This window comes from Glycine soja, chromosome 3, assembly GCF_004193775.1.
Source record: "Glycine soja cultivar W05 chromosome 3, ASM419377v2, whole genome shotgun sequence".
In the NCBI taxonomy this organism is placed as follows: domain Eukaryota; kingdom Viridiplantae; phylum Streptophyta; class Magnoliopsida; order Fabales; family Fabaceae; genus Glycine; species Glycine soja.
In genome coordinates, this window is record NC_041004.1 from 18362439 (window position 1) to 18388724 (window position 26286).

At 34.8% G+C, this 26286-nt stretch overlaps 1 protein-coding gene, 1 long non-coding RNA gene and 1 pseudogene across 3 annotated transcripts; 1 reads left to right on the top strand and 2 right to left on the bottom strand.

The window, feature by feature from the left end:
- Positions 1-155: 155 nt before the first annotated feature.
- On the bottom strand, positions 156-13908 carry LOC114406241 (7-deoxyloganetic acid glucosyltransferase-like). Of its 2 annotated transcripts, none has more exons than XM_028368888.1 (3): positions 13721-13908; positions 3505-4058; positions 156-1176 (listed from the first exon to the last, which is right to left on the bottom strand). In XM_028368888.1, the coding sequence occupies exons 1-3, from the start codon at positions 13825-13827 to the stop codon at positions 278-280; spliced, it is 1560 nt and encodes a 519-aa protein (XP_028224689.1). In that variant the 5' UTR covers positions 13828-13908; the 3' UTR covers positions 156-277. The 2 variants fall into 2 exon arrangements, with proteins under 2 accessions (XP_028224689.1, XP_028224690.1); XM_028368889.1 differs by having other exon boundaries at positions 13750-13887.
- LOC114406240 lies at positions 10599-13708 on the bottom strand (annotated as a pseudogene).
- Positions 13909-18571: 4663 nt separating the features above from the next.
- On the top strand, positions 18572-25615 carry LOC114406242. Its single transcript, XR_003665394.1, has 3 exons — positions 18572-18613; positions 18791-19036; positions 25585-25615. It is a non-coding gene; the product is annotated as an uncharacterized LOC114406242 (long non-coding RNA).
- The last annotated feature ends 671 nt before the right edge of the window (positions 25616-26286 follow it).

Genomic DNA, 26286 nt, shown 5'->3' on the forward strand with positions numbered 1-26286 from the left:
ATTATAATCACTTTTAACAAACTTATCAAAAAAATTAATTCTAATTATAATCGATTATACATATAATTGATTATTAAATTAATCTAATTTTTACCGTTGCCCTAAACACACTCAAGGGGAAGTGCATTAATTCTTGGAAAAAGAGGGAGCAAGTCTATAAAAAAAATGGATGAAAGTGAATTCAATGCATAGATAGAGTCAACTAAGTCTACAAATTTTGATACATGAAGATGTTTAAATTCGGAAATGCACCAGGAAATACATTCAACCTCTTATACTAGTTCCTTACCTTCATTAAGCTTATGTCCTTGATCAAATTCTCCAAATTATGATAAGAAGAACCATTCTCTTTGATACCATGAAGAGCTTTTTTAGCAACATCATTTGCTGATCTCATGAGATCTTCATTCTCCATTATATCTCTCACCATGTTTTCTACAACGAATCTATCACACGACCCATTCATATTGAGACCAATCTTCCACTGTTCACTCACACACCTACTGTTAACCGTTTGATCAGTAATCGACGGCCAACAAAGCATAGGCACTCCTTCGGCAATAGATTCCAATGTAGAGTTCCATCCACAATGGGTTAAAAACCCACCCACAGCAGGGTTGGCCAAAACCTCTTCTTGAGGTGCCCAATTTACCAAAAAACCCCTTTCTTTAGTCCCTATCTCAAGCTCTATAGGTACATTTTTTTGGATTATTAACTCCTTTTGGATGACCCACAAGAAAGGCTTCAAACTGTTTACCAAACCATGCCAAAACTCCATTAATTGCTCATATGATAGGTTCACCACAGTACCAAAGCTAACATACAAAACTGACTTTGCTTTTTGGTGGTCCAGCCAAGTTATGCAGCTTCTATCTTCTTTTCTCAAACGACCATCTTTGTGGGGTGATGAAGTACTATTGGTTGTGATCATGGTCTTGCAGAGAGTGTGAAGAGGACCAATAGAATACACTTTGGGAAATATAGTAGCAAGCTTAGTGATAATGGAGGGTTCAAGTTGCTCAAAAGTATTGAGTATAATAGCTGAAGCTTGGGTCATGGCTAAGGTTTCTTCGAAAATGAAGTCCCTAGTCCCGGAATCGGGTGGAAGGTCACAGTTTCTCAATAAATTCTCTAATCCTGGAATGTTGGCGGATGCACTTTTCAAATTTTCTGCATCTGAAGTCAATTGTGAAATTGTCAAAACTTGATAAGAGTATTGTTCTAGCAAATCTAATTGTCTTTAATTAGAACGTAATAACTCAGACTAAATAATAATCATAGACTGTATATACATCGACTAAGATTTAAAATTGTGTGACTAAAAGAGTTTCATGACCTTTTTAAAACTTCACTACACTTGTGTCTTTTAATTTTTACCATTCATGTGTAACTTTTTATGTTTGAAGTCATGTAATTTTATTAGTGTATTTCTATGTCTATAATATTGATGATTAAATTAAGACTTAAATATGTTTAAAATTTCTGATAAATGATCAAATCTTGTTTTAGGTTTCTTGATAAATTTTTTCATTATTTTAAGTCTTTGTTATCAGTTAGTTATCTAATGACGTAGTATCATAACAACTATTAATGATATTTAAAATATCAATTTATAAGGTGACACATCATCATTTAATTATGACAGAGAATTAAAACAAAAATTTTAATATATTTAGAATTCAAATTAAAACAACAAAAAAATTATTAGAAACTTAGAATAAAATTTGATTATTTATGAGAAGGAACCAAGAACCCCTAAAAGGTAAAAAGTAAATAGTAAATAGTAAAAAGTAGATCACAAAAACAATATGTAAAAATAATATAATATAGATTAGCAAAGGTGACAGAGCCTCCTAGTTAGATTTATATTATATTAGTACACACAAATTATTATACAGTTAAGGATAATTAATAACAGTTGAGAATAAGCGATAAGCGGAAGGAAAAGATCAAATTAGATGGATAGAGGGCACTCCCCAAGTGGACACCGTAAGTTATCTTATTTGAGAAAAATATAAAATATGATGAACCCATACTTTTTTTTTAATCTACAAGGTCCTTATCGGTTTTCTGGATATTAAGTCGAGTACTGAAGATTAAGAACTGCCCACACTTCTTTGGGTCTTACGTTGATCTTATTTTCCTCCAAGCACCAACCTAACCCAAAAGGGCTTTCATAGTTTTTCAAAAACAGCTATCAGGGGCACACCTTTACAGGCTTACTAATCTCAGGTTTTCGAAAAACAAGCAGAAAGAAAGGAAAAAGTAAAAAAAAAAAAAAAAAACTGTTTACAACAACTGGGTTCTAAATCATATTCGCATTTTTCAAATAGAGATAACTAAGGCCCCTTGAGGGTGCCTTCAAAAGGATTAGCCAGACATAGTAAGATTCATACATACAGTTTTTCAGAGGAAAAATTGGGGGGAAAAGGGGAAAGATCCAGAAAAGAACTTGATATTATTGCACAGACAACTATTACAAGTTTTTCTTCCTTAAGTCTTTCTCTCACTATTGGGTCTAATGTCGTTCAGCGTGTGTGTTCAACTGAACTCCTACACCCTTTTTATAAAGAAAACTGACGGAATAATATAAAAATCCCTTCCGTCAAGAACAGTAAAGTTACTGTTCATTTACTTTGTTACAGGGTTGTCTTTTACAAATAAAGTTTTGTAGATAAGCTCAATGTCATAATCTATGCAATAGTGAAGATTCCTGACATGGCTTTTGAAAATAGAATTTCCTGATTCCAAGAAAGAAAATGATTCTGGAAATAAAATTATGAATAATCGGATTTCCACTTTGGAGATCAGGTTAAATCAAATAGAAAAAACAGTAAAAAATTTTTACGAAAATTTTGAAAAAGGTAAAAATCCAAACCTTTCTGTAGAACATACTAGTGAGTTTATGACACTACAAAACAAAGATTGCATCCCCATAATTTGCAATAAAGAGAAAAACAAAAGTCTACATATTTTGGTTAAAATAAATTTTCCTAAAATAAATAAATTTAACCAAACAAAAATAATTCTGTAAGCCTTGATAGACACGAGTTGTTCTTTTACTTCTATATGTCAAAGTGTTGTACCTCAACACAATTACTTCAAAAGTAATATAATAACTAAAACTAGAACAATGTCTAGAGACATAATAACAAATGATACAGAAACACAAAATTTCACCATTTAATTATCCACAAATTGTAAAATTTTTGATAATAAAATTTTTATAAATAAAGCAGATGTGGTAGACTTATGACCTGTTAAAGAAAAAATGATCCTAGAACACGATTTTATCATACATAATAATAGATCAATTATTATTACAAAAGATTATCTATTAATTTCCACAAATTCACAAATGTCACCTATAATAGATAAACTCACATCAAAATTACGAACAAAACGTAACAAAAAAATTTATCAGGAACTTAGAATAAAATTTGATTATTTATGAGAAGGAACCTTCAAACATATTTAAGCTTTAAATTAAACGTCCTTACTCACCTTGATTACTCCGAAGCTGTTGTGCTCCCTCCTTGGCAAGTTTGCTCATGAAGATTGTGACCCAAGTGCAAGTAGCACTGTAGGTTCGGAAAGCAATCACTGGAATCCTAAACTCTTGTGCAACTCCCATGACAATCGTTGACATGAGTCCATCAACTATGATGCAAGATGGTTGCTGCCACTGATCACCATTTTTCTCGAGAAGTCTTGAGAACAATTCTCGGAACTCTTTGGCAACTAAGGATCTGGCGCTAGGAGTGATAAGCATTGGAAGGTAGTTTATTAGGGCACCTTTTCTAGGATTGTCAGAGGGTATGCCATCAGTGATGGATGCAAAGAGGAAATCGGGAAATTGAGTGTGGAATGAGGGTAAATCTGTGAATTGGAGGAGGCGATTGTGGTTGTGATGTGTGTTCACGAAGGTGATTCTGTGGCTTCTATGGGAAAGAAGTTTGGCTAAATTAAACATGGGTTTGATGTGTCCTTCTGCTGGAAAGGGTATAGCTAATATGTGAGGTGTATCTGAGTGCTCCATGTTTTGTTCAATGGAGAGGCTGGAATTCAGCAGTGAGATTAGATATGGATAAGCATAGGCAAGAAGTACATGAAGTGGATATGAATGTATATCACAGAAAGTGGGGTTTCTATACTTTTCCTATGTTGATAGTTTTAGTTTCTGTTGTTAACTAATAATGTCCTTATAATGTTACAACTTAGTGTTTGTAAGATTGAAATATATATTGCCTGTTAAAATACCAAAAAAATAAATTAGTTCGTAAGTATTCAAATATATTTTATTATTAAAATTTGCAAATATTTAAAAGACCATGTATTTACGAAAGGTTTTATGTTTAATTTGTCTATAATTAAGATTGAGATATATACTATCTGTTAAAATACAAAAAATTAAATTAGTTAGTATTCAAATATTTTTTTATTAAAATTTGCAAACGTACGTTTAATTCACATATGCTAATTAATGTTCATAAAATAAAATTAAAATTAAAATACAATGTTAAATAAATATGCAACAAATAAATTACATAAATATAATTCAATTGTTTATACAGTAGAAATTGTAAGTACAAATCTAAAACTAAACAAAAAAGTAAGAAATAAATATTATATTGAGGTACTTATTTATTTAACATTTATCTGTATTTTTTTTAATAAAAGGTTGGCAAAAGGAGGGACAAGCAGAAAAAATTGACGCGGCCTGCTGTTTCATGGATAAACCGAATTCGGCGAAGGAATCAGCAGCCGCATCGTGCGGTGTGAGAAAGAAGTATAAGTGATTAGTAGCAGAGGTTAGAGCTTTCAACTCATGACAGAGTGGGAAACAATGCTGCACCGATGTAGATGTAGGGCATCCATCTAACACAAACCCAATGGCTTCCTCAGAGCCCGATCCCACTACAATTTTACCAAAATCATGCTGCCTTGCAATCTTAGGACTTTTTCGAATGCTATGCTGCCATAGAATATCACGATATAAATCCCAAATTTCATACCTCCTTGCAATCTTCATACCATGATAAATACCCCAAATATCATACTTCCTTGCAATCTTCATACCATGATAAATACCCCAAATTTCAGCCTCATCAATTGACAAACATTCCCCAAGCTTAATTAACCGAAAACCCAAGCACGAATCTATCACGGTAGTCTCTGAGTATACCTCCGCATGCAGCAGTACCTGAAGAGGGATCATAGGCACCCCTCACATTTAGCCTCAACAACCAATCCGTATGTGAAAGTGACAAAGGCCTCCTCCAGTTCAAGAGATTCCTCGTCATCAAATTTTGAGAAGCATGGGCTCTCATATAATCTTTATAACGCTTAAAGACAATATCTATCATACCACTGAGACCGTAAACATAAAAATAGTCCCGACCGCCATAGTCATAGAACACAAGTTCGTCTCATCACCTTTGAAAAACTTTGGTGCTAATTTATTAGGTAACACACTTCTCCAAAATGCAGCCACCTTTGGACAATCACGAAGAGCATGCAGGCATGTCTCCACCGACAAGAGGAGTCCATAGAAATATGCCTATATCTCCTCTCGGCATTAGTAATCAAAGCTCCATCTGCAGCATTCCCCAGAATATTTATAATTCTTTCAGGACCAACCCACCTCGATAACCTGCAAAACAACCTACTATATCTTCTGTTCAGTCACACCACTTCTAGCAACCCTCTCATATGCTCACTTTATATTTATAAGATTGCTATTTTTTACTTTATTTCAATTTAACACTATAATTTTCATATATAAGATAATTATGAAATTTTCTTGTCCACATACCTAGGCTCTTTAATGAGTGATCGTGATGTTGAAATATAAACTTGATTTGGGCCCAAATTAATTATTTGGTTCCTTGGATTTAGTTATTTTGGGCTTAAGTAATTATGGGTCATGTTTCTAGAGAATTCTTGTAGTGTTTGGAGTGTCTAGATATTTCTTATGATTTTAATATTCTCTAGAATACTCTTTGGATCTCTAGAGTTGAGAACTCTCTAGAATTAGTGTGTCTAGAGTTCTCCTTAGAGTAGTATAAATAGAGATGTAATCCTACACATTTGTATCAAGCAAAAATACAAAGTTCTCTCCTCCATAAAGAATTCTCCTTCCTATCAAGTTTCTATTCAAAGTCTCCAATATTCCTAAACACTTTTCCTAAACATAAAAAGCCTTATTTCCAACAAAGTGGTATCAGAGCATCAAGATCCTCAAAAGATGGCGAATGGAGGTTTTCCTTTCCAAATGCCGATGCTCACAAAGAACAACTATGATAATTGGAGTATCAAGATGAAGGCGCTACTAGGAGCTCAAGATGTGTGGGATATCGTAGAGAATGGCTTCGAGGAACAAGATGAAGCCTCGCTAAGCCAAGGTGTAAAGGAGACGTTGAAGGAGTCAAGAAAGAGAGACAAGAAAGCTCTCTTTCTCATTTATCAATCGGTGGATGAAGATACATTTGAGAAGATATCCAACGCAACGACGGCCAAAGAAGCATAGGATAAGCTTCAAACTTGCAACAAAGGAGTTGAGCAGGTAAAAAAGATTCGTCTTCAAACTCTTAGAGGTGACTTTGAGCGTTTGTTTATGGAGGAGTCCGAGTCAATTTCTGATTATTTTTCTCGAGTATTGGCCGTAGTCAATCAACTTAAAAGAAATGGTGAAGATATTGATGAGGTGAAGGTCATGGAAAAAATACTTCGAACTTTAAATCCAAGTTTTGACTTCATTGTTACCAACATTGAAGAAAACAAGGATTTAAAGACCATGACTATTGAGCAACTCATGGGTTCCTTACAAGCATACGAAGAAAAACAAAAGAGAAAAATTAAACAAAAGGAGGCTACGGAGAAACTACTACAACTCAACGTAAAGGAAGCAAACTATGCAAATTACAAGAGCCAAAGAGGATGAGGTCGCGGCCAAGATCGTGGACGTGGACGAGGACATGGAGGAGAAGGAAGAGGTGGTTACAACAACCACTTCAACAAATTCAACAATGGAGAAAGAAGTTGGAATCCACAAGTAACAAGAGATCGTGGAAGAGGAAATTCATGGTCGAGGTATGACAAATCACAAATCAAGTGCTTCAATTGCAACTAGATTGGTCACTACGCATCCGAGTGTAGATTCTCAAAGAAGGTTGAAGAGAAAGCTAACTTTGTAGAAGAAAAAGGCGGAGAAGAAGAAACTTTGCTACTCGCGTGCCAAAACAAATTTGAAGAGAAAAGAAACAAGTGGTACCTCGACACCGGCGCAAGCAACCACATGTGCGGCGATAAAAGCATGTTCGTGGAGATCAATGAAGCGGCAACTGGCGATGTCTCATTTGGAGACGACTCAAAGATACCAGTCAAAGGCAAAGGTAAAATTCTCATACGTTTGAAGAATGGGAGTCATCAATTCATATCCAATGTCTACTATGTGCCTAACATGAAGAATAATATTTTGAGCTTGGGACAATTATTAGAGAAAGGCTATGACATCCATTTGAAAGAACATAGTCTTTTCTTAAGAGATTGTAGACATAACTTGATTGCTAAGGTGCCTATGTCAAAGAATAGAATGTTCCTCTTGAACATTCAAAATGATGTGGCAAAGTGTCTCAAGGCTTTCTATATCGACTCTTCGTGGCTATGGCATCTACGGTTCGGGCACCTCAACTTCGACGGTCTAGAACGTTTAGCGAAGAAGGAGATGGTGAGAGGCTTGCCTAGCATCAACCACCCAGACCAACTTTGCGAAGGATGTCTAATTGGGAAGCAATTTCGTAAAAGTTTTCCAAAGGAATCAACAACAAGAGCAACAAAGCCGCTAGAGCTCATACACACCGATGTCTGTGGACCAATCAAACCCAATTCATTTGGTAAGAATAAGTACTTTCTCCTCTTTATTGATGATTATTCCAGAAAAACCTGGGTTTATTTCTTGAAGGAGAAATCAAAAGTGTTTGAAAACTTTAAGAAGTTCAAAGCCCTCATGGAGAAAGAAAGTGGTCTTTCCATCAAGGCCATGAGATCTGATCGAGGAGGAGAGTTCACTTCAAATAAGTTCAACAAATATTGTGAAGACCATGGAATCCGTCGCCCACTGACAATGCCAAGATCGCCACAACAAAATGGAGTAGCAGAGAGAAAGAACCGGACCATACTTAACATGGTGCGAAGCATGCTCAAAAGCAAGAAGATGCCGAAGGAGTTTTGGGCTGAAGCAGTGGCATGTGCAGTTTACCTAACAAACTGTTCCCCAACAAGAAGCGTGCATGAGAAGACACCACAAGAAGCATGGAGTGGAAGGAAGCCTGGGATCTCTCACCTCAAAGTGTTTGGAAGCATTGCCTATACCCATGTTCCAAACGAAAAGAGGACAAAGCTCGATGATAAAAGTGAGAAGTACGTGTTTGTGGGTTACGACTCAAGATCCAAGGGATACAAGCTCTATAATCCAAATAGTAAAAAGATCGTCATAAGTCGCGACGTGGAGTTCAACGAAGAAGATTGTTGGGATTGGAGTGTTCAAGAAGATAAGTATGATTTTCTTCCTTATTTTGAAGAAGATGATGAAATTGAACAACCAATCATAGAGGAACATATTACACCACCTGCCTCACCGACACCAAGGCTGGATGAAACAAGTTCAAGTGAGAGGACACCGCGACTAAAGAGCATTGAAGAGATTTATGAGGTAACCACAAACCTAAACGACATTAACCTCTTTTGTCTTTTTGGTGATTGTGAGCCTCTAAGCTATCAAGAAGCGGCAGAAAACATAAAGTGGAAAGACGCCATGGACGAAGAAATCAAGTCAATCACGAAGAATGATACGTGGGAACTTACTACACTTCCACGAGGACACAAAGCAATTGGAGTAAGATGGGTGTACAAGGCAAAGAAGAATGCTAAAGGAGAAGTGGAGAGATACAAAGCAAGATTGGTGGCTAAAGGCTATAGTCAAAGACAAGGAATTGACTATGATGAGGTATTTGCTCCTGTTGCTCGTCTTGAAACTATTAGACTAATCATTTCTTTGGCAGCCCAAAATAAATGGAAGATCTATCAAATGGATGTGAAGTCAGCCTTCTTGAATGGTTTTCTCGAAGAAGAAGTCTATATTGAGCAACCACTGGGCTATGAAGTAAAAGGGCAAGAAGAAAAAGTCTTGAAGTTGAAGAAGGCGTTGTACGGTCTCAAGCAAGCACCGAGAGCTTGGAATGTTCGAATCGACAAGTACTTTCAAGACAAGAACTTCATCAAGTGTCCATATGAGCATGCACTCTATATCAAAGCGCAAAGTGGAGATATTTTGATTGTGTGTTTGTATGTAGATGACTTGATCTTTACAGGGAACAATCCAAGCATGTTCGAAGAGTTCAAGAAAGATATGTCAAATGAATTTGAGATGACGGATATGGGGCTCATGGCATATTATCTCGGCATCGAAGTAAAACAAGAAGACAAAGGAATTTTCATCACCCAAGAAGGCTATGCCAAAGAAGTCCTTAAGAAGTTCAAGATGGATGACGCCAATCTAGTTGGCACCCCGATGGAATTTGGCAGCAAGTTGAGCAAGCATGAAAAAGGAGAGAATGTGGATCCAACTCTTTACAAAAGTTTGATTGGAAGTTTACGTTACTTGACATGTACAAGGCCGGATATTCTCTATGTTGTAGGAGTAGTAAGTCGCTACATGGAAGCTCCAACCACAACTCACTTCAAGGCGGCAAAGAGAATCCTTCGATACATCAAAGGTACAACAAACTTTGGCTTGCACTATTACTCTTCTGACAATTATAACATTGTTGGCTATAGTGATAGCGATTGGAGTGGAGACTTGGATGATAGAAAGAGCACTACTGGTTTTGTGTTCTTTATGGGAGATACTGCTTTCACATGGATGTCAAAGAAGAAACCAATAGTCACACTATCAACTTGTGAAGCTGAGTATGTCGCTGCCATATCATGCGTTTGTCATGCAATTTGGCTAAGGAACTTGTTGAAAGAGTTAAAAATGCCACAAGAAGAACCTATGGAAATATGTGTTGACAATAAATCAGCACTCGCTTTGGCAAAGAATCCAGTCTTTCATGAAAGAAGTAAGCACATCGACACCCGTTACCACTTCATAAGAGAATGCATTGAGAAAAAGGAGGTAAAGTTGAAGTATGTGATGTCTCAAGATCAAGCTGCCGACATTTTCACAAAGCCACTTAAGTTGGAAACTTTCGTGAAGCTAAGGAGTATGCTTGGAGTCACAAATCAAGTTTAAGGGGGGATGTTGAAATATAAACTTGATTTGGGCCCAAATTAATTATTTGGTTCCTTGGACTTAGTTATTTTGGGCTTAAGTAATTATGGGTCATGTTTCTAGAGAATTCTTGTAGTGTTTGGAGTGTCTAGATATTTCTTATGATTTTAATATTCTCTAGAATACTCTTTGGATCTCTAGAGTTGAGAACTCTCTAGAATTAGTGTGTCTAGAGTTCTCCTTAGAGTAGTATAAATAGAGATGTAATCCTACACATTTGTATCAAGCAAAAATACAAAGTTCTCTCCTCCATAAAGAATTCTCCTTCCTATCAAGTTTCTATTCAAAGTCTCCAATATTCCTAAACACTTTTCCTAAACATAAAAAGTCTTATTTCCAACACGTGATTCACAACTGTTGAGATCATGCTCTAATTTTCTCTTACCATAATAAGGATCATCATATCGAATATCATCCTGTCTGAATACATGGGTTCCGGTTGCTTTAACCAGTGAGGTCTCTATCAGACCTGCGTATGTAATTTCCACCTGGTTCCGTTCCTTTTCTAAAGCCACTTCAGATATATCATTAAGCTCCAAAGCTGATTTTAGGTCAAATAGATATGTATAATCCAATTTCACCTTTCTTACTTTAGTGCCCCGAGAGGGATTTTTATGAAGTTTGCCATTGATGAACACCGCAGGCATGAAAATATCATCTACATCTATGCGTTCCACACGTGCTAGAAGAAGACAAAGAACATTGACAGGGAATTCATTACGAAACCAGAAAGAACTTGAATGTCCCCTACTTTGGTTATTGAACCACTCTGGAATAGTTGCTCCTGGAAACCAAAACTTAGTTTGTCCAGCCTCATGCAATTCCTGTTAGTCATAATCCATAAAGAAGTCATAAGTTTATTAACATCAAGTGTGCATTATATTATCAAATCATATACGTTAAAAACAAGACAATACCTGATTTGACAACATCCTTGAACTCGAGGAAGACAAGGATATACATTCTCTTGCCGTGAAATATGTTAAGAATGGTGGAACCCCCCTAATTTCCTGAAGATGCAAGCAACCACCCACCTCAAGTATTCTTAAAAATTGCAATTCTTTGATGCATTCAGGAAGGAATGTGAAATTATTGTTCCTTAGGTTTAAAGTCACCACATGATCAAGCTGCAAGAAACCTCTTGAAAAAAAATCATCATACAGTTTGCAATCATCGACAGCGAAGCCATATACATTTGAACATACTATTGAGCTCACTTTTTCTTCACCCTCTTCTGATTTCACCCATTGCAGCCCCTTACAACTTGAAGCGTCCAAAAAATCCAATTTAGGCATCATGACAATGTTACTTGGTAACAAAAGAATTCCACAATCACGCAGGGATAAAGTTTTGAGTCCAACAAGATTTTGAAATGAAACTGGCAATTCTTTTAAGCCAAGGTTAACCAATTCAAGGTACAATAAGTTTTTCATCTCTCCTAATATTTCTGGAAAATTCTCAAGACTGGAACATTGTGAAAGTTCAAGTATTTCAAGAGAGGTCAAGTTGAGAGGTGGAAATGTGGTAAGCTTGCTGCAAAATCTAGCTCTCAATATTTTAAGTTTATTTAGAAAACCAATTGAGTGGTGAACTGTCATTAAATTCCCACACCGATCAAATGAAAGTTTTTCCAAATTTGGGAGATCAGATATGTCACGTATCTCTGTTAAAAATTCACAATCGTCAAAATTCAAAACCTTTAGATTCCTGAACTTCTGCAAAAGAAAAAATAATGGAAAAAAAGAAATAAGAACTAAATGAATAAATTTGAAGTAAATTTATTAATTAACAAGACGAACAAAATATACTCCTTAAACTTGCCTTCCTTGAGCCATGGAACCCAAATGACGTAATGCAACTTTGAGGTAACTTGCATATGGCAAGTTCCTTCGGATGAAAATTAGATGGTAAACAATTAGAAGGATACCGGTGCCATTCCAGTACTCTTAAACTTTCTGGAAAATAATTGGGACCTTTGGAAATTTTACCATTTCTAATAATAAGTATTTTAAGGTTTTTCATCTTTTTGAAGGCATTTTCATTCCATTCTATTGTTGCTTCTTTCACGGATAAGGATAAATACAGACATATGATTTCAATCTCACTAGTTCCCTGTTAATGCAAAAAAGATACGAATCAACCACATTACAAGTTATATGTAAGACATCGATTCACCTGTTTAAAGAAATTTACAAATTGTCATGAAAAAACTTGACTATGATGTAAAGATAAGATAGGAAAAAAAACGATCAAGATAAGAAATCATACTCTCACTTACTGAGTTGTCTTCTAAAACTTGAATTATATCTTTTGTTAACCACAATCTCCTTCACTTCCCTGGCTCTTTTGAGGATTCTTGTTCGTCTATTCGCCTGCCCATGTCCTGAATCAAGTCATGCATGTTAACTACACCATCCCAACTAAACTCTATGAGAGATTTTTCAACCAACACCCCAATATGATGTTTCATGCAGTCATCATAATGTCCACAAAGTATATGTTCAACCTCTGTCACTTTCCATCCTTTGAAGTAACAAGCTATGTCAAGAAAAATATTCTTCTCTTCTTCTTCCAAAGCATCAAAACTTTAAGTATATCTAGAATTTCCTTCTTGGGGATTCTTTTATATTGTTTGATGGTAGATTCCCATTCTTGTATACTTTTTTCATCCAAGTGGGAACCTATTACTTCCAACGCCAATGGAAGACCAGAAGCATAAGTTACTGCACGTTTCAAGACCTTCACATAAGTTGGACAAGCTTTTTCCTTTTTAAAAGCTTGCCATGTAAGCAACTGAAGAGCATCATTCACATTCAATTCCTTCACCTCATATGTTTTATTAACTTCATGAGATGCTAGCAACTGTTTGTTCCCAGTTGTGATGATGATTTTGCTGTCCGGACCAAACCAATCAGGTCTTCCAGCAATTGCTTGTAATTGCTTGTGTATGTCAACATCATCTAGAATCAAGAGAACCTTCTTTCCCATGAGCCTAGACTGTATGATTGAAATTCCTTGTTGCTTACTTGTTAAGTTGATGTTCATCTCTCCTAGTATTTCTGAAAGAAGGATTGTTTGGAGGTGTTCTAACCCGTGTTTGTTTGACTTTTCCCTCACATTTGCAAGAAAACACAAACAATCAAACTTCTCAGCAATTATCAACTATGAAGCACGGACACGTCGCCGAAGTGCCGCGTCCCGCGTCGAAGACGCACCGAACACACAAACGGGTGTGACTCCGGTGCGACGCGGTGTCCGTTGCCGCCGCCGTCGCCGGACACGGTTGGATGCAGGAAACGCGTGATCGGACGTGGCCCAACAAGTGGACACACGTGTCCAAACGCGGCCCAACCAAATATTTTATTATTTATTTAAAAAAAGACATACCTAAAATGAAAATCACGTCTTCTCCTTACCGCAAGCAAACCTCCATGTCGCCGCCTCCGTTTCCTCCTTTGCAGGTAAGCCCTTCTTTCTTTTCTGAGTTTTCTCATGATCTCATCTGCTCCATCGCCTCCATGTTTCTGAGTTTTCTCTCTCGCCTCTCTTGTTTCCCCGTTGATGCTTTTGCCTGGTTTTATGGTTTCTAATTTCAATTGATGCTTTTGTGCTGTATGGTTTTTGGTTTTATGGTATTCTCTCTCTTTCTCTTTCCATGTGCAGTGGTACCCATTACCCAATGCCATTTGATAGTTACAAGAGAGTTTATTTTTATTATTTTATTTAGATACTTTTTTGTTTTGTTGTGCCATTTGATACATTCAAACGTTTAAAGGTGGCCTCAAGCATGTTACAGCAATTATTATATTTTCTAAATAAAAGTTGTGCCATTTGATACATTCAAACGTTTAAAGGTGGCCTCAAGCACGTTACAACAATTATCATATTTTCTAAATAAAATAAATGGATGGATGTTAACATATTTTTGTAGGATTGAAATTTTACTTTTTCTTCAATTAAAATTTTAAGGGTTTACTAGTGTTTTTATTTTTTTATTTACTTTTTAATTATAAAATTGTCACATTAGTTTAAATATGTTTTTTGGTTTTAAAAAAATTATACAGAAAATATTAAAAATAATAAATGAAGATGGAAAATAAAAACACAAATAATAATGGAGCTTTAAAGTACAGCACAAAGATTATTATTATACAAGTCCGGGTAGGTGTGGGGCATTAATTGAACTATACTATTCAGTTTCCCCTACCTTAATTTTTATTATTTTATTGTAGCTTGTTAGCAAATAGAAAATAAAGCCTTGAGTTTTGTGATTTTTTTTATTCTTATTTATTCTTAAAAAAATTATTTTCTAAAAAAGTATCTAAATTGTTTAAAAATAAAAAATAAAACAAATATAATTTACAAAAACTAAAATTATTTTGAATAGTCCTATTTTGAATAAAATTAAGCTAGAACATGGCCAATAAGACAAGAACAACATTGATTAGAAATTGCTTTTGTTGTTTGTTTTTTACTTAGAAATTGTTTACATTGATTTTTAATTTTTTTTAAATTGTTGTAGAGATGAGTGCTTCTAGTCCTAGTCAAGCTAAAGAATAAGATGATGATACCAAACCTTTATGGACCTATGTTACAAAGATAAAAAGTGTAGGTGGTGGTGGAAATTATGAGATAAAATATAATAATATTTGTGATTTTACCTTTAATGGGTCTTACACTAGAGTGAGGGCACACTTGTTGAAGATGACTGAAAAGGAAGTTAGAGTTTGTCAAAAGGTAACAATTGACAGATTTATAGATTTGAAGAAGATAGACAATGAGGCAACATTAAGGGTGGAGAAGTCAAAAACAAAATCTATATCATTGCCTCCGGTTTCTACTCAACACCAAATGGATACATACACTCTTGGTGTTGATCCAAAAAAGAGAAAGACATCAACTGTAGAAAATGTCTTTAATTTGCAAGCTAGAGAGACACTTGATCATGAAATTGCTAGGATGTTTTACTCTTCGGGGCTGCCTTTTCATTTAGCAAGAAATCCTCATTATAGGAAGGCGTTTGTCTATGCCACCAACAATCAGATCAGTGGTTACCAACCTCCAGGTTATAATAAATTAAGGACAACATTACTTCAAAATGAGAGGAGACATGTGGAGAACTTGTTACAACCAATTAAAAATGCATGGAGCCAGAAGGGTGTGAGCATTGTTAGTGATGGATGGAGTGACCCGCAAAGAAGATCTCTTATTAATTTCATGGCTATCACAGAGAGTGGACCTATGTTTTTAAAGGCCATCGATTGTTTAAATGAGATCAAAGACAAGGATTTCATTGCCAAACTTATGAGGGAGGTAATTATGGAGGTTGGGCACTCAAATGTTGTGCAAATAGTAACTGATAATGCAGCCGTTTGTAAAGCAGCAGGTTTAATAATTGAGGCTGAGTTTCCTTCCATCTATTGGACTCCATGTGTTGTCCACACATTAAATCTTGCTTTGAAGAACATATGTGCAGCCAAGAATATAGAAAAAACAATGTTATTTATGAAGAATGTTCTTGGATCACCCAAATTGCGGATGATGCAATGTTTGTGAAAAATTTTGTCATGAGTCACTCTATGAGACTATCAATTTTCAATTCATTGAAATTACTATCCACTGCTCCAACAAGATTTGCCTCCACTATTGTAATGCTCAAGATATTCAAGCAATTGAAGAAAGGACTCCAAGAGATGGTCATTAGTGACCAATGGTCTTCTTATAAGAAAGATGATGTTGCAAAGGCTAAATTTGTGAAAGATACTTTGTTGGATGATAAATGGTGGGATAAGGTTGATTATATTCTTTCTTTCACTAGCCCTATCTATGATGTTCTTAGAAGAACTGATACATAAGCTGCATCTCTCCATCTAGTATATGAAATGTGGGATTCAATGATTGAAAAGGTGAAGAATGCCATATATCAATATGAGAGAAAGGAGGAGAGTGAAGGATCAACCTTTTATGAGGTAGTGCAGTCCATATTAATTGACCGTTGGACTAAGAGTAGCACTCCTCTCCATTGTTTAGCTCACTCCTTAAATCCAAGGTAATTAACTGTATACTTTTTTACTTACCTTTTTTTTTAGAATTACATAAATTTTAATCATGTATATATTTCTTTTTAATTATAGATATTATAGTCATAAATGGCTAAGTGAAGATTCTAATCGAGTTCCTCCACATCAAGACTTAGAACTCACTCGTGAAAGATTAAAATACTTCAAGAAGTTCTTTCTTGATGTGGATGTAAGGAGGAAAGTGAATATTGAGTTTGCCAACTTCTCGGATGGAAGAGAAGGTTTTGATGATCTTGATTCTTTAAATGATAGAGGTCAAATGGATCCAAAAGCTTGGTGGCTAGTTCATGGCGTTAATGCTCCAATACTTCAAAAGGTTGCCCTTAAGCTACTTGCGCAACCTTGTTCATCTTCATGTTGTGAAAGGAATTGGAGTACATATTCATTCATCCATTCTTTAAAGAGAAACAAGATGGCACCACATAGAGCTGAAGAGTTAGTATTTGTTCATAGCAACCTACGACTTCTCTCAAGGAATACTCCATAATATCATCAAGAGGAAACTAAAATGTGGGATGTAGCCGGAGATGATTTTGGATCACTTGATGATTGTGGTATTCTTGAAATTGCTAGTTTGTCTTTAGATGAACCAGAGTTAGAAAGTGTCTTTTTCAATGATGATTGCTAGTTTGTGGAATTCTTGAAGACTTGAAGTTGCTAATTCATCATCTTGCTTTATATTTTTTTTTTGTAAAGAAACAAAGCGTACAAATTGTATAATGACATCTCTTAGTATTCTTTTGTGACTCATTATCATAGGAAAAGTTCTTTTTAGATGATGATGAATATATATATCTTGATTTTTAATTTAGGTCTTTTATGCATATCACTCATATTTAATTTTATGTAGTTTTATTTTATTTAATTTTATATATATATATATATATATATATATATATATATATATATATAGTCGTGTTCGTGTCCTACATTTTGGACATTACAGGTGTCCACGTGTCCATGTTCGTGTTGTGTCTGTAAAACCATGACGTGTGTCTTCCCCTCTGAAGATGAGGAACACATCCTAATTGGAGGAAGAGGAAGAGGAACATGATCCCGAAGCCATGATATGAAATCTTAGTATGAATGTGGATGGCTGCTTGTTGGGTCTACGAAATCAAACTTGAATAAGTATGAAACTTATAAGTGTTAATTACACTCAGTACCGAACATATATATTATTACATTTACATGGACATATCAACTTTATTGAAAATCTCTCTGTTTCGTCTCTCTTTCTTAGAAGTGAAAATCAAGCCATTTAAAAATGGCTTGTGGGAACACTAATAATAATAATAACAATTATTATTACTATTATTATTATTATTATTATTATTATTATTATTATTATTATTATTATTATTATTATTATTATTATAAATAATTAGTGTGTTGGTCCCACGTCAAACTTTGATACACATAAATATGGCCGGTCCAATTAATTCGTTAAATCCATCAATCACATATTAGTTAATTTTAATATTTAAAAAAAAATTATTTTCTCACATTGATCCTTTGTACTCATGAATGAAAAGTCGCATTTTTTTTAATCATGACAACCTAAAACTAGCCAACGAGATTAGTTTATACTTGACTTTGCATTCGCTAGTAAATTAAAATAAGTAGTTTCAATGCTCAAAGACGGCATTACTATTTTTTGGTAATATAATAAGTTGTTTTTTGGTATTACTATTAGAGTTATTCATTATAGCTGTCAAATGAAAACAAGCTGCAAGTGGTGACTTTGACATTGCAACATTAGCTTGCAGAGTGTGATGGGATGCTAGGATCAAAATGTCAGGTATGGGATTATAGTAGTGGAGTTTATAAGGTTATGGCTCTCCAACTACCCCAACTAGCTTTGGTGGTGTCAAACTGATTTATGCAATTTTAAAAATTGCCCAAGATTTTATTGAAGTGAATCCCTACTTGACTTTTGATCGAAGGAAAGCATAGGGGTTAAGGTATGTTGTCCCTTGTGGTTCATCATGGTGCATGCACTCTCCACAGAGGGTAAGAGCAGTTGGACCTCCATATAGCTCTTAATTGGCTTGTCTGGTTTCTAATAAAAGAATGGGATTATGTTGTTATTTGGTCCACTTTTTTTCTTTCTTTAATATATTCTTTTCAATATTGCTTTTATTCAATCTTTATATATATTCTTTCCAGTTTTAGAGTATTTCCATACTTATTTTGCTCTGTAAGTATTGACCTCATTTAGAGTACTTCCATACTCATTTTCCAGTTTTATAATATTTTTTTAGAATTTTGTCAATGTATACTTAGGTATTGAAAAAAGTTTGGTTAACTTGGTCAGACATTATGGATTATATTTCAACTTATAATTGTTTTTTTTTTTAATTTCAATGATTTGCAGAAGAGAAGATGGGCTGACATGTTAGGGCCACAATGGAATAAGGATGAGCTTGAACATTTCTATGAAGCTTACCGTAAATATGGGAAAGATTGGAAGAAGGTTAGTTCTAACTAGCTAGTCATAAGGTACCTTGGAAATGCATCTATATATGGTAGCAGCAACAACATGATAAGCTTGAGCGAGGAAGGTCTGCGTCTGGATTGGAGGAACTCATCATGGGTTGCTCTTCAAGTGAAATCAAAAAAGGTAAAAAAAGTGTTGAAATTGCTACAAATTTCAAAAATATTCTTAAATATAATATGTATAGAATATGGTAGAACAATCTAGAACTATAATGTGTATGAATATGGTAGAACAATCTAGAACTATAAGTCTATGTATAAGATAGAAGAATCTAGAACTATCATGATACTAATCTATCATGAAACTCTAGAAAGACCTAAAGTAATGTAGAAACATTCACCACCATTGAGAGGTTAGTAACTTGAGCCTATAAATAGGCAATTGGTATGTTGTAATTGATCAATCCAAGAAATCAATGACATAGCCTTCTTTCTAAAACAATTCTCTAAAACTATCAACTACCAACTATCATCTAATCAACTACCAACAGTGGCATCAGAGCTACGTTCGGTCATACATTGGGCGTAGTTATATTACCTACCCACCATTCCAAAATCCTCCCAACTACTTCAAAAATTTCCTTTGTACTATTAACCCACTCTAATAATATTTTTTTTCTAAGCTATGGATAACACTACTCAATTGTCAACTATTTTTGTCCCTATCTTCAATGGTGAAAATTATGATTTTTGGCGTGTTAAAATGGAAACATATTTTTCATCTCAAGATTTATGGGACATAGTAGAAGAAGGCTTCACCATTCCCGCGGATACTTCAGCTCTTAATGCATCTCAAGAAAAAGAGTTGAAGAAAAATAAACAGAAAAATTCAAAGGCGTTGTTCACCTTGCAACAAGTGGTGACTGATCCAATTTTCCCAAGAATTATGGGAGCTAAGACTGCCAAAGAAGCGTGGAACACATTGCAGGAGGAGTTTCAAGGAAGTGTTAAGGTACGTGCCGTTAAACTTCAATCTCTAAGAAGAGATTTTGAACTATTGAAGATGAAGGAGTCCGAGACAGTTAAAGATTACTATTCTAAAGTTAAAGGAATAGTTAATCAAATGAGAGCTTTTGGGGAAGATATTCTTGACAAGAAAATTGTTGAGAAAATTCTAATTACTATGCCCCAAAAGTTTGACCCAATCGTGACAACGATTGAGGAAACCAAAGATCTGTCCACTCTATCAGAGACAGAACTTGTGGGCTCTCTTGAAGCATATGAGTAAAGACTGTATAGGCATAAAAAAGATACAATTGAAAATGCCTTCCGGTCAAAGTTTAAATTTCAGCCCCAAAACAAAGAAAATAGAGGAAAGAAAAATTATGGAGAAACTTCTAGAAGAAGAGAAGGTTCTAGGAATTTCCTTAAGAACAAAACAAATAAAAATCCTCCATGCAATATATGCAAAAGGCAAGGCCACGCAGAGAAAAATTGTTGGTTTCGTAATATGCCACAATGCAACCATTGCAAGAAGTTTGGGCACGTAGAGAAAAATTGTCGCAACAAAAATAGGCATCAAGCTAATATCACAGAGGAGCATGATCAAGAACAATGTACGTTCTACGCCACTCAAGACTCAATAAAAGGAAAGGGAGGAAGCTGGTACTTGGATAGTGGATGTAGCAATCACATGGCCAAGGATGAGACTATTTTCAAAAGTATTGATGAGTCTGTCAAAGTCAAAGTTCGACTGGGAAATGTAAGTGTGGTTAAATCAAAAGGCAAAGGCACTGTCATGGTGGAGACATATAAATGTACGCGACTCATCCATGATGTCTTACTAGTTCCTAGCCTAAAAGAAAATCTTCTAAGCATTGGCCAAATGATGGAGAGAGACTACACACTTCACTTTGAAGGAGGTGTATGCAAAATCTTAGACAACAAAAATAAAAGGTCTGAGATAGCCCAAGTAAAGATGAATGAGAGCAATAGAAGCTTCCCTCTAAATTTAAAATATGCATCAAACATTGCCATGAAGGTACAAGTTGATGATTCATGGCTATGGCATCGAAGATTTGGTCACTTCAACTCACATGCCTTGAAGTTGTTACATGAGAAGAACATGATGAGAGATCTTCCAAGCATAAAGGAGAACGATGAAGTGTGTGAAGGATGTCTTCTTGGTAAGCAACACCGATTTCCTTTCTCAACAAGTGGAGTATGGAGAGCGAAAGATCTATTGGAGCTGATACATACGGACGTTTGTGGACCAATGAGGACTCCATCACATGGGAACAACAGGTACTTCATACTCTTCATTGATGACTTCTCTAGAATGACATGGGTATATTTTCTAAAAGAAAAATCAAAAGTCTTTGGAGTATTCAAAAAGTTCAAGGCCCTTGCTGAAAATCAAAGTGGAAAACGGATAAAAGTACTAAGAAGTGATTGCGACAAAGAGTACACCTCTCGCGAGTTTGAAAGATTTTGTGAGGATGAAGGCATTGAGAGACAACTTATAGTTGCATATTCTCCTCAAAAAAATGGAGTGTCCAAGAGAAAGAATCGCACAGTTATGGAGATGGCTAGATCGATGCTCAAGGAAAAGGGACTACCTAACACATTCTGGGCTGAAGCAGTCTACACTGCTGTTTACATACTCAACAGATGTCCAACTAAGTCTGTAAAAGACAAGACTCCAATTGAAGCTTGGAATGGGAAGAAGCCATCAGCAAAGCACCTAAGGGTCTTTGGATCTATATGCTACATTCATATTCCAGACGTGAAGAGGCACAAGCTTGAAGACAAGACTATACGAGGTATCTTCCTTGGGTATAACAATATCTCTAAGGGCTACCGTGTCTACAAATTGCAAACTAAGAAACTCGTCATCAGTCGAGATGTTGAAGTTGATGAATATGCTTCATGGAATTGGGATGAAGAAAAAGTGGAGAAGAACGTTCTTATACCCGCTCAACTACCTCAAGAAGAAGATGAGGAAGAAGACCCAGGTGAACCACCTTCACCTCCACCACAACAACAAGATCAAGAACTATCATCACCAGAGTCTACTCCAAGACGAGTAAGATCTTTGGTGGACATATATGAAACCTGTAACTTGGCCATACTTGAACCTGGAAGCTTTGAAGAAGCGTCAAAGCAGGAAGTATGGGTCAAGGCAATGGAAGAAGAGATACAGATGATCGAGAAAAACAACACATGGGAGTTAGTAAATTGTCCCCATGGAAAAAGATATCATTGGGGTTAAGTGGGTCTATAAGACAAAGCTCAACCCTGATGGAACCATACAGAAACACAAGGCAAGGCTAATAGCTAAGGGTTACTCACAGCAACCCGGAATTGATTACAATGAGACATTTGCACCAACAGCTCGTCTTGATACCATAAGAGCTCTAATAGCTCTTGCGTCACAAAAAGGATGGAGTATCCATCAACTAGATGTCAAATCCACCTTCCTTAACGGCGTACTTGAAGAAGAGATCTATGTGGAGCAGCCACAAGGATTCGTGTCTGAAGGAAAAGAAAACAAAGTGTTAAAACTAAGAAAAGCACTCTACGGTTTGAAGCAAGCACCTCGAGCATGGTATAGCAGAATCGATCAGTATTTCATGGATCGAGGATTCAGGAGGAGCAAGAGTGAGCCTACACTTTACATTAAGTCTCAAGGTTCAGCAGATGACATGAAGAGTACCTCTGGCTATGCTTTCTCACTAGGATCGGGAATGTTCTCTTAGGCGTCGAAGAAGCAAGCTACAGTAGCACAATCAACAGCAGAAGCAGAGTACGTAGTAGCTGCTAAAGCAACGAGTCAAGCTATATGGCTTCGTATGATACTTGAAGACATGGGAGAAAAACAAGATAAGCCTACTAAAATCAACTGCGACAACAAATCAGCAATTGCAATAGCGAAGAATCCAGTTCATCACAACAGAACAAAACACATAGCAATCAAGTATCACTTTATCAGAGAAGCTGAAGCAACTAAAGAGATCAAACTCGACTACTGCAGAACAGAAGATCAAATTGCAGACATATTCACGAAGGCTTTGCCAAGACACGGATTTGAAGAATTACGAGCTATGCTCGGAGTCATAGAAATTTGCATCAAGGAGGAGTGTTGAAATTGCTACAAATTTCTAAAATATTCTTAAATATAATATGTATAGAATATGGTGGAACAATCTAGAACTATAATGTGTATGAATATGGTAGAACAATCTAGAACTATAAGTCTATGTATAAGATAGAAGAATCTAGAACTATCATGATACTAATCTATCATGAAACTCTAGAAAGACCTAAAGTAATGTAGAAACATTCACCACCATTGAGAGGTTAGTGACTTGAGCCTATAAATAGGCAATTGGTATGTTGTAATTGATCAATCCAAGAAATCAATGACATAGCCTTCTTTCTAAAACAATTCTCTAAAACTATCAACTATCAACTATCATCTAATCAACTACCAACAAAAAGAACTTTTTGACTCGGAAGTATATGAACTTTGTGTGTCATAATGCCTAGAGAAAAGAAAAAAGAGGGCTCGGAAATGAAAAAGAAATAAAAAGAAAAAATGAAAACATTATATCAACAATATATTTTTTTTATGATATTGACTACAACAATTATTAATAACCGATATAAAATATCTGAAATAATCCTAATAGAAAAACACTTTTTCAAATAGTTATTTTTGTACCATGCTCGGATGAAAAGTATCATCCATTATCAAATAAATATGCTATTACACTTGGTTTTTATATCCTTATCTACCACCACCGTCCATAAACAAATTCCACCACCTAAGAATATCAATCAATTCCAATACTAAATAAATGTTAGACTTTTGATTGCAATGCCAAAGGTATCTTCTATTTTGGTACCTGACAAAAGCAAAACATGATCATAATGTGTTTAACTTCATCGATATATTTTCTTGTCCTTAGATTCTTCTTTTTAAAAATTGCTTTTTTATAAAAAAATTTTAATTTCTAGATGCATTAGTTTTTTTTTTTACATGTCCATATTTAATTGTTTATTCTCTAATCTCAAAAACATTTTAAAATTTGAAATTAATTAATAGTTAGTTGACACGGGTCCAAATTTAATGGGACGACCAATTTTTCTAGTATTCTTTTCGATGGTTATAGCATTTCTCGAAATTAATAGACTAAAGTGTACGCGGACACATCATACATTACACGGATGAATTTTTTGAAAATTAATTTCTTATCTTGTACTTTGCTTGACTTATAATAAAAGCATTAAGGCACACCCACAAGTCATTAGCTTTTCGGGTGTGTTTGGACATTGAAACAAAGGCCCTATGTTATTATGTTAATTGTATTGGCAATTGCTTTGTGCAATCCGTATTTGTTTGACGCACCTAAAAAAATATATCTCCGTCTTACCCTTTTCCCCTCTCCCTTGACTCATCCTCTTCTTGTGTTCATTTGACTGAGGTCACCCTGTAGTGTTCAGCTTGATAGAAGTCTGATAGGTGACGACAAGAGAGAAGACAATAGAAGGAAAACACATGATTAATTAAAATTATAAACACATTTTTATTAACTAAATTTTATTAAAAAAATTATAAAAGTAGTAAGACTTACTTTTTATTCATTTAGTTTTATTTTTAACTTTTTAATGTGTAAATATTTTTATATTATTGCATAATGAGGAAGTAGGGTGTAGTGCATGTCAAAATGGTGCCGAAAGGCTTACTCATATTTTCTTTGGTGTTGCATTTGCAAGGTCTTAATTGGGATTATCTTGTAATTTAAGCTTATACGTATCCATCATACAACAAATTGTAAGCCATTTATCATCCATCAAAGACAAGTTGATTTGGGTTCTTGTACTTTTCAATATTTTCAGCTTTTTGTTGCAACTTTTCTTTATGCGCGATAGGGGAGCTGCTACGTGCACCCAGCAATATTGCTGGGGCACCCAGCAAACAGTGAATGGGCGAAAATGCCCTTCCGCGAAGACTCTTTCCAGAAAAAACCTTCTTCCGGAATCATCCCGGAAGACACTTTTTTCGGAAAATTTCCAGAAGAACCTTATTCCGGAAGAAGATGATGTGATTCCGGAAGAACTCCAGAATACGTTCCGGAAGAACATGTTCCGAAATGTTTCCGGAAGAAGGTTCTTCCGGAAGACAACCTTCTTCTTCCGGAAGAAGGGTCTTCCGGAAATTGTTTTTTTTTTTTAAATGGTATTTTTTGTAATTATTTAATTTTAATGAATACATTAAATTATAAAATAAATAATATTATTATACATAAATAATTAGTGAACATAATTATGAGTAATATTTGTAATTTTTTTTACGCGCATGTAAATGTAAATATTAATTTGTGTGACAATTTAATATAATTTAAATCATAAAAATTAATTAATTCATATATTTTATTAAAAATATAAAATATTTATTATGATAACATTTAATTTATATTACAAAAATTTAATATATAATAATAAAAATAATTATTATTTATAACAATGTCAAGTAAAAATAAATTTCATTTTATAATAATAAGTAAAAATAAAATAATATTTAATGCATATGTAATGACGATTTTGCCCCTGTGTAGTTTTCTTTAAATTTACTGCGCTTCCTTTTTTGTTTACACCCTTTCATTCCTTCCATTTCACCTGCATCCTTCATTTTTCATGTTCTTGCTGTTGCTATCCTTCCGTAAAAAGCTTTGAAGATTTGGTGGTCCCGTGAAGTAGGTGTTTCGTATTTGAAGATTTGGTGGTCCCGTGAAGCAAGTGTTCCGTATTTGAAGTTTTGTTAGTCGTTGGTCTTCCTATTTCGTCGGAGGTACACATTTATGGGTATTTTTTGCGTTTTCTGGCTAGTTTTTGGAGAAGAAAAACAGCAAAAAACATTATTTTCGGAAGAAATTTTAACTAGAGGAGGAAGAAGTTCCGAAATGAGAATGTTGAATTTCCGGAAGTACTGCTTCTGGAAGTTACTAAACTCAATTCCGGAAGAAGTGGTTCCTGAAGACACTTCCGGAATTGGCCTTAGCAACTTCCAGAAGAAGTTCTTCCGGAATGTTACATTATTAACAAATTTTTTTATTTCTGTTTTAAAATTTATATATATATATATATATATATATATATATATATATATATATATATATTCAATTGTGGATTATTGGTTTAATTAGGTATAATGATTTGGTATAATATTAAATGATTTAGGTAACATAATTGTATTTTGTTGTAGTAGAAAAATGTTTTTATTAGTTGTTTATTATAGTGTTAAGTTTAGTTTAAGTAAATAATGTAGTTATAAATTTAGAATATATTTATATTAGTTGTTAATATGTTTGTTAGTTAATATGTAGTCAATTTGTGGATGTGGTTATATGATAATTTGAATATACTTCTGTA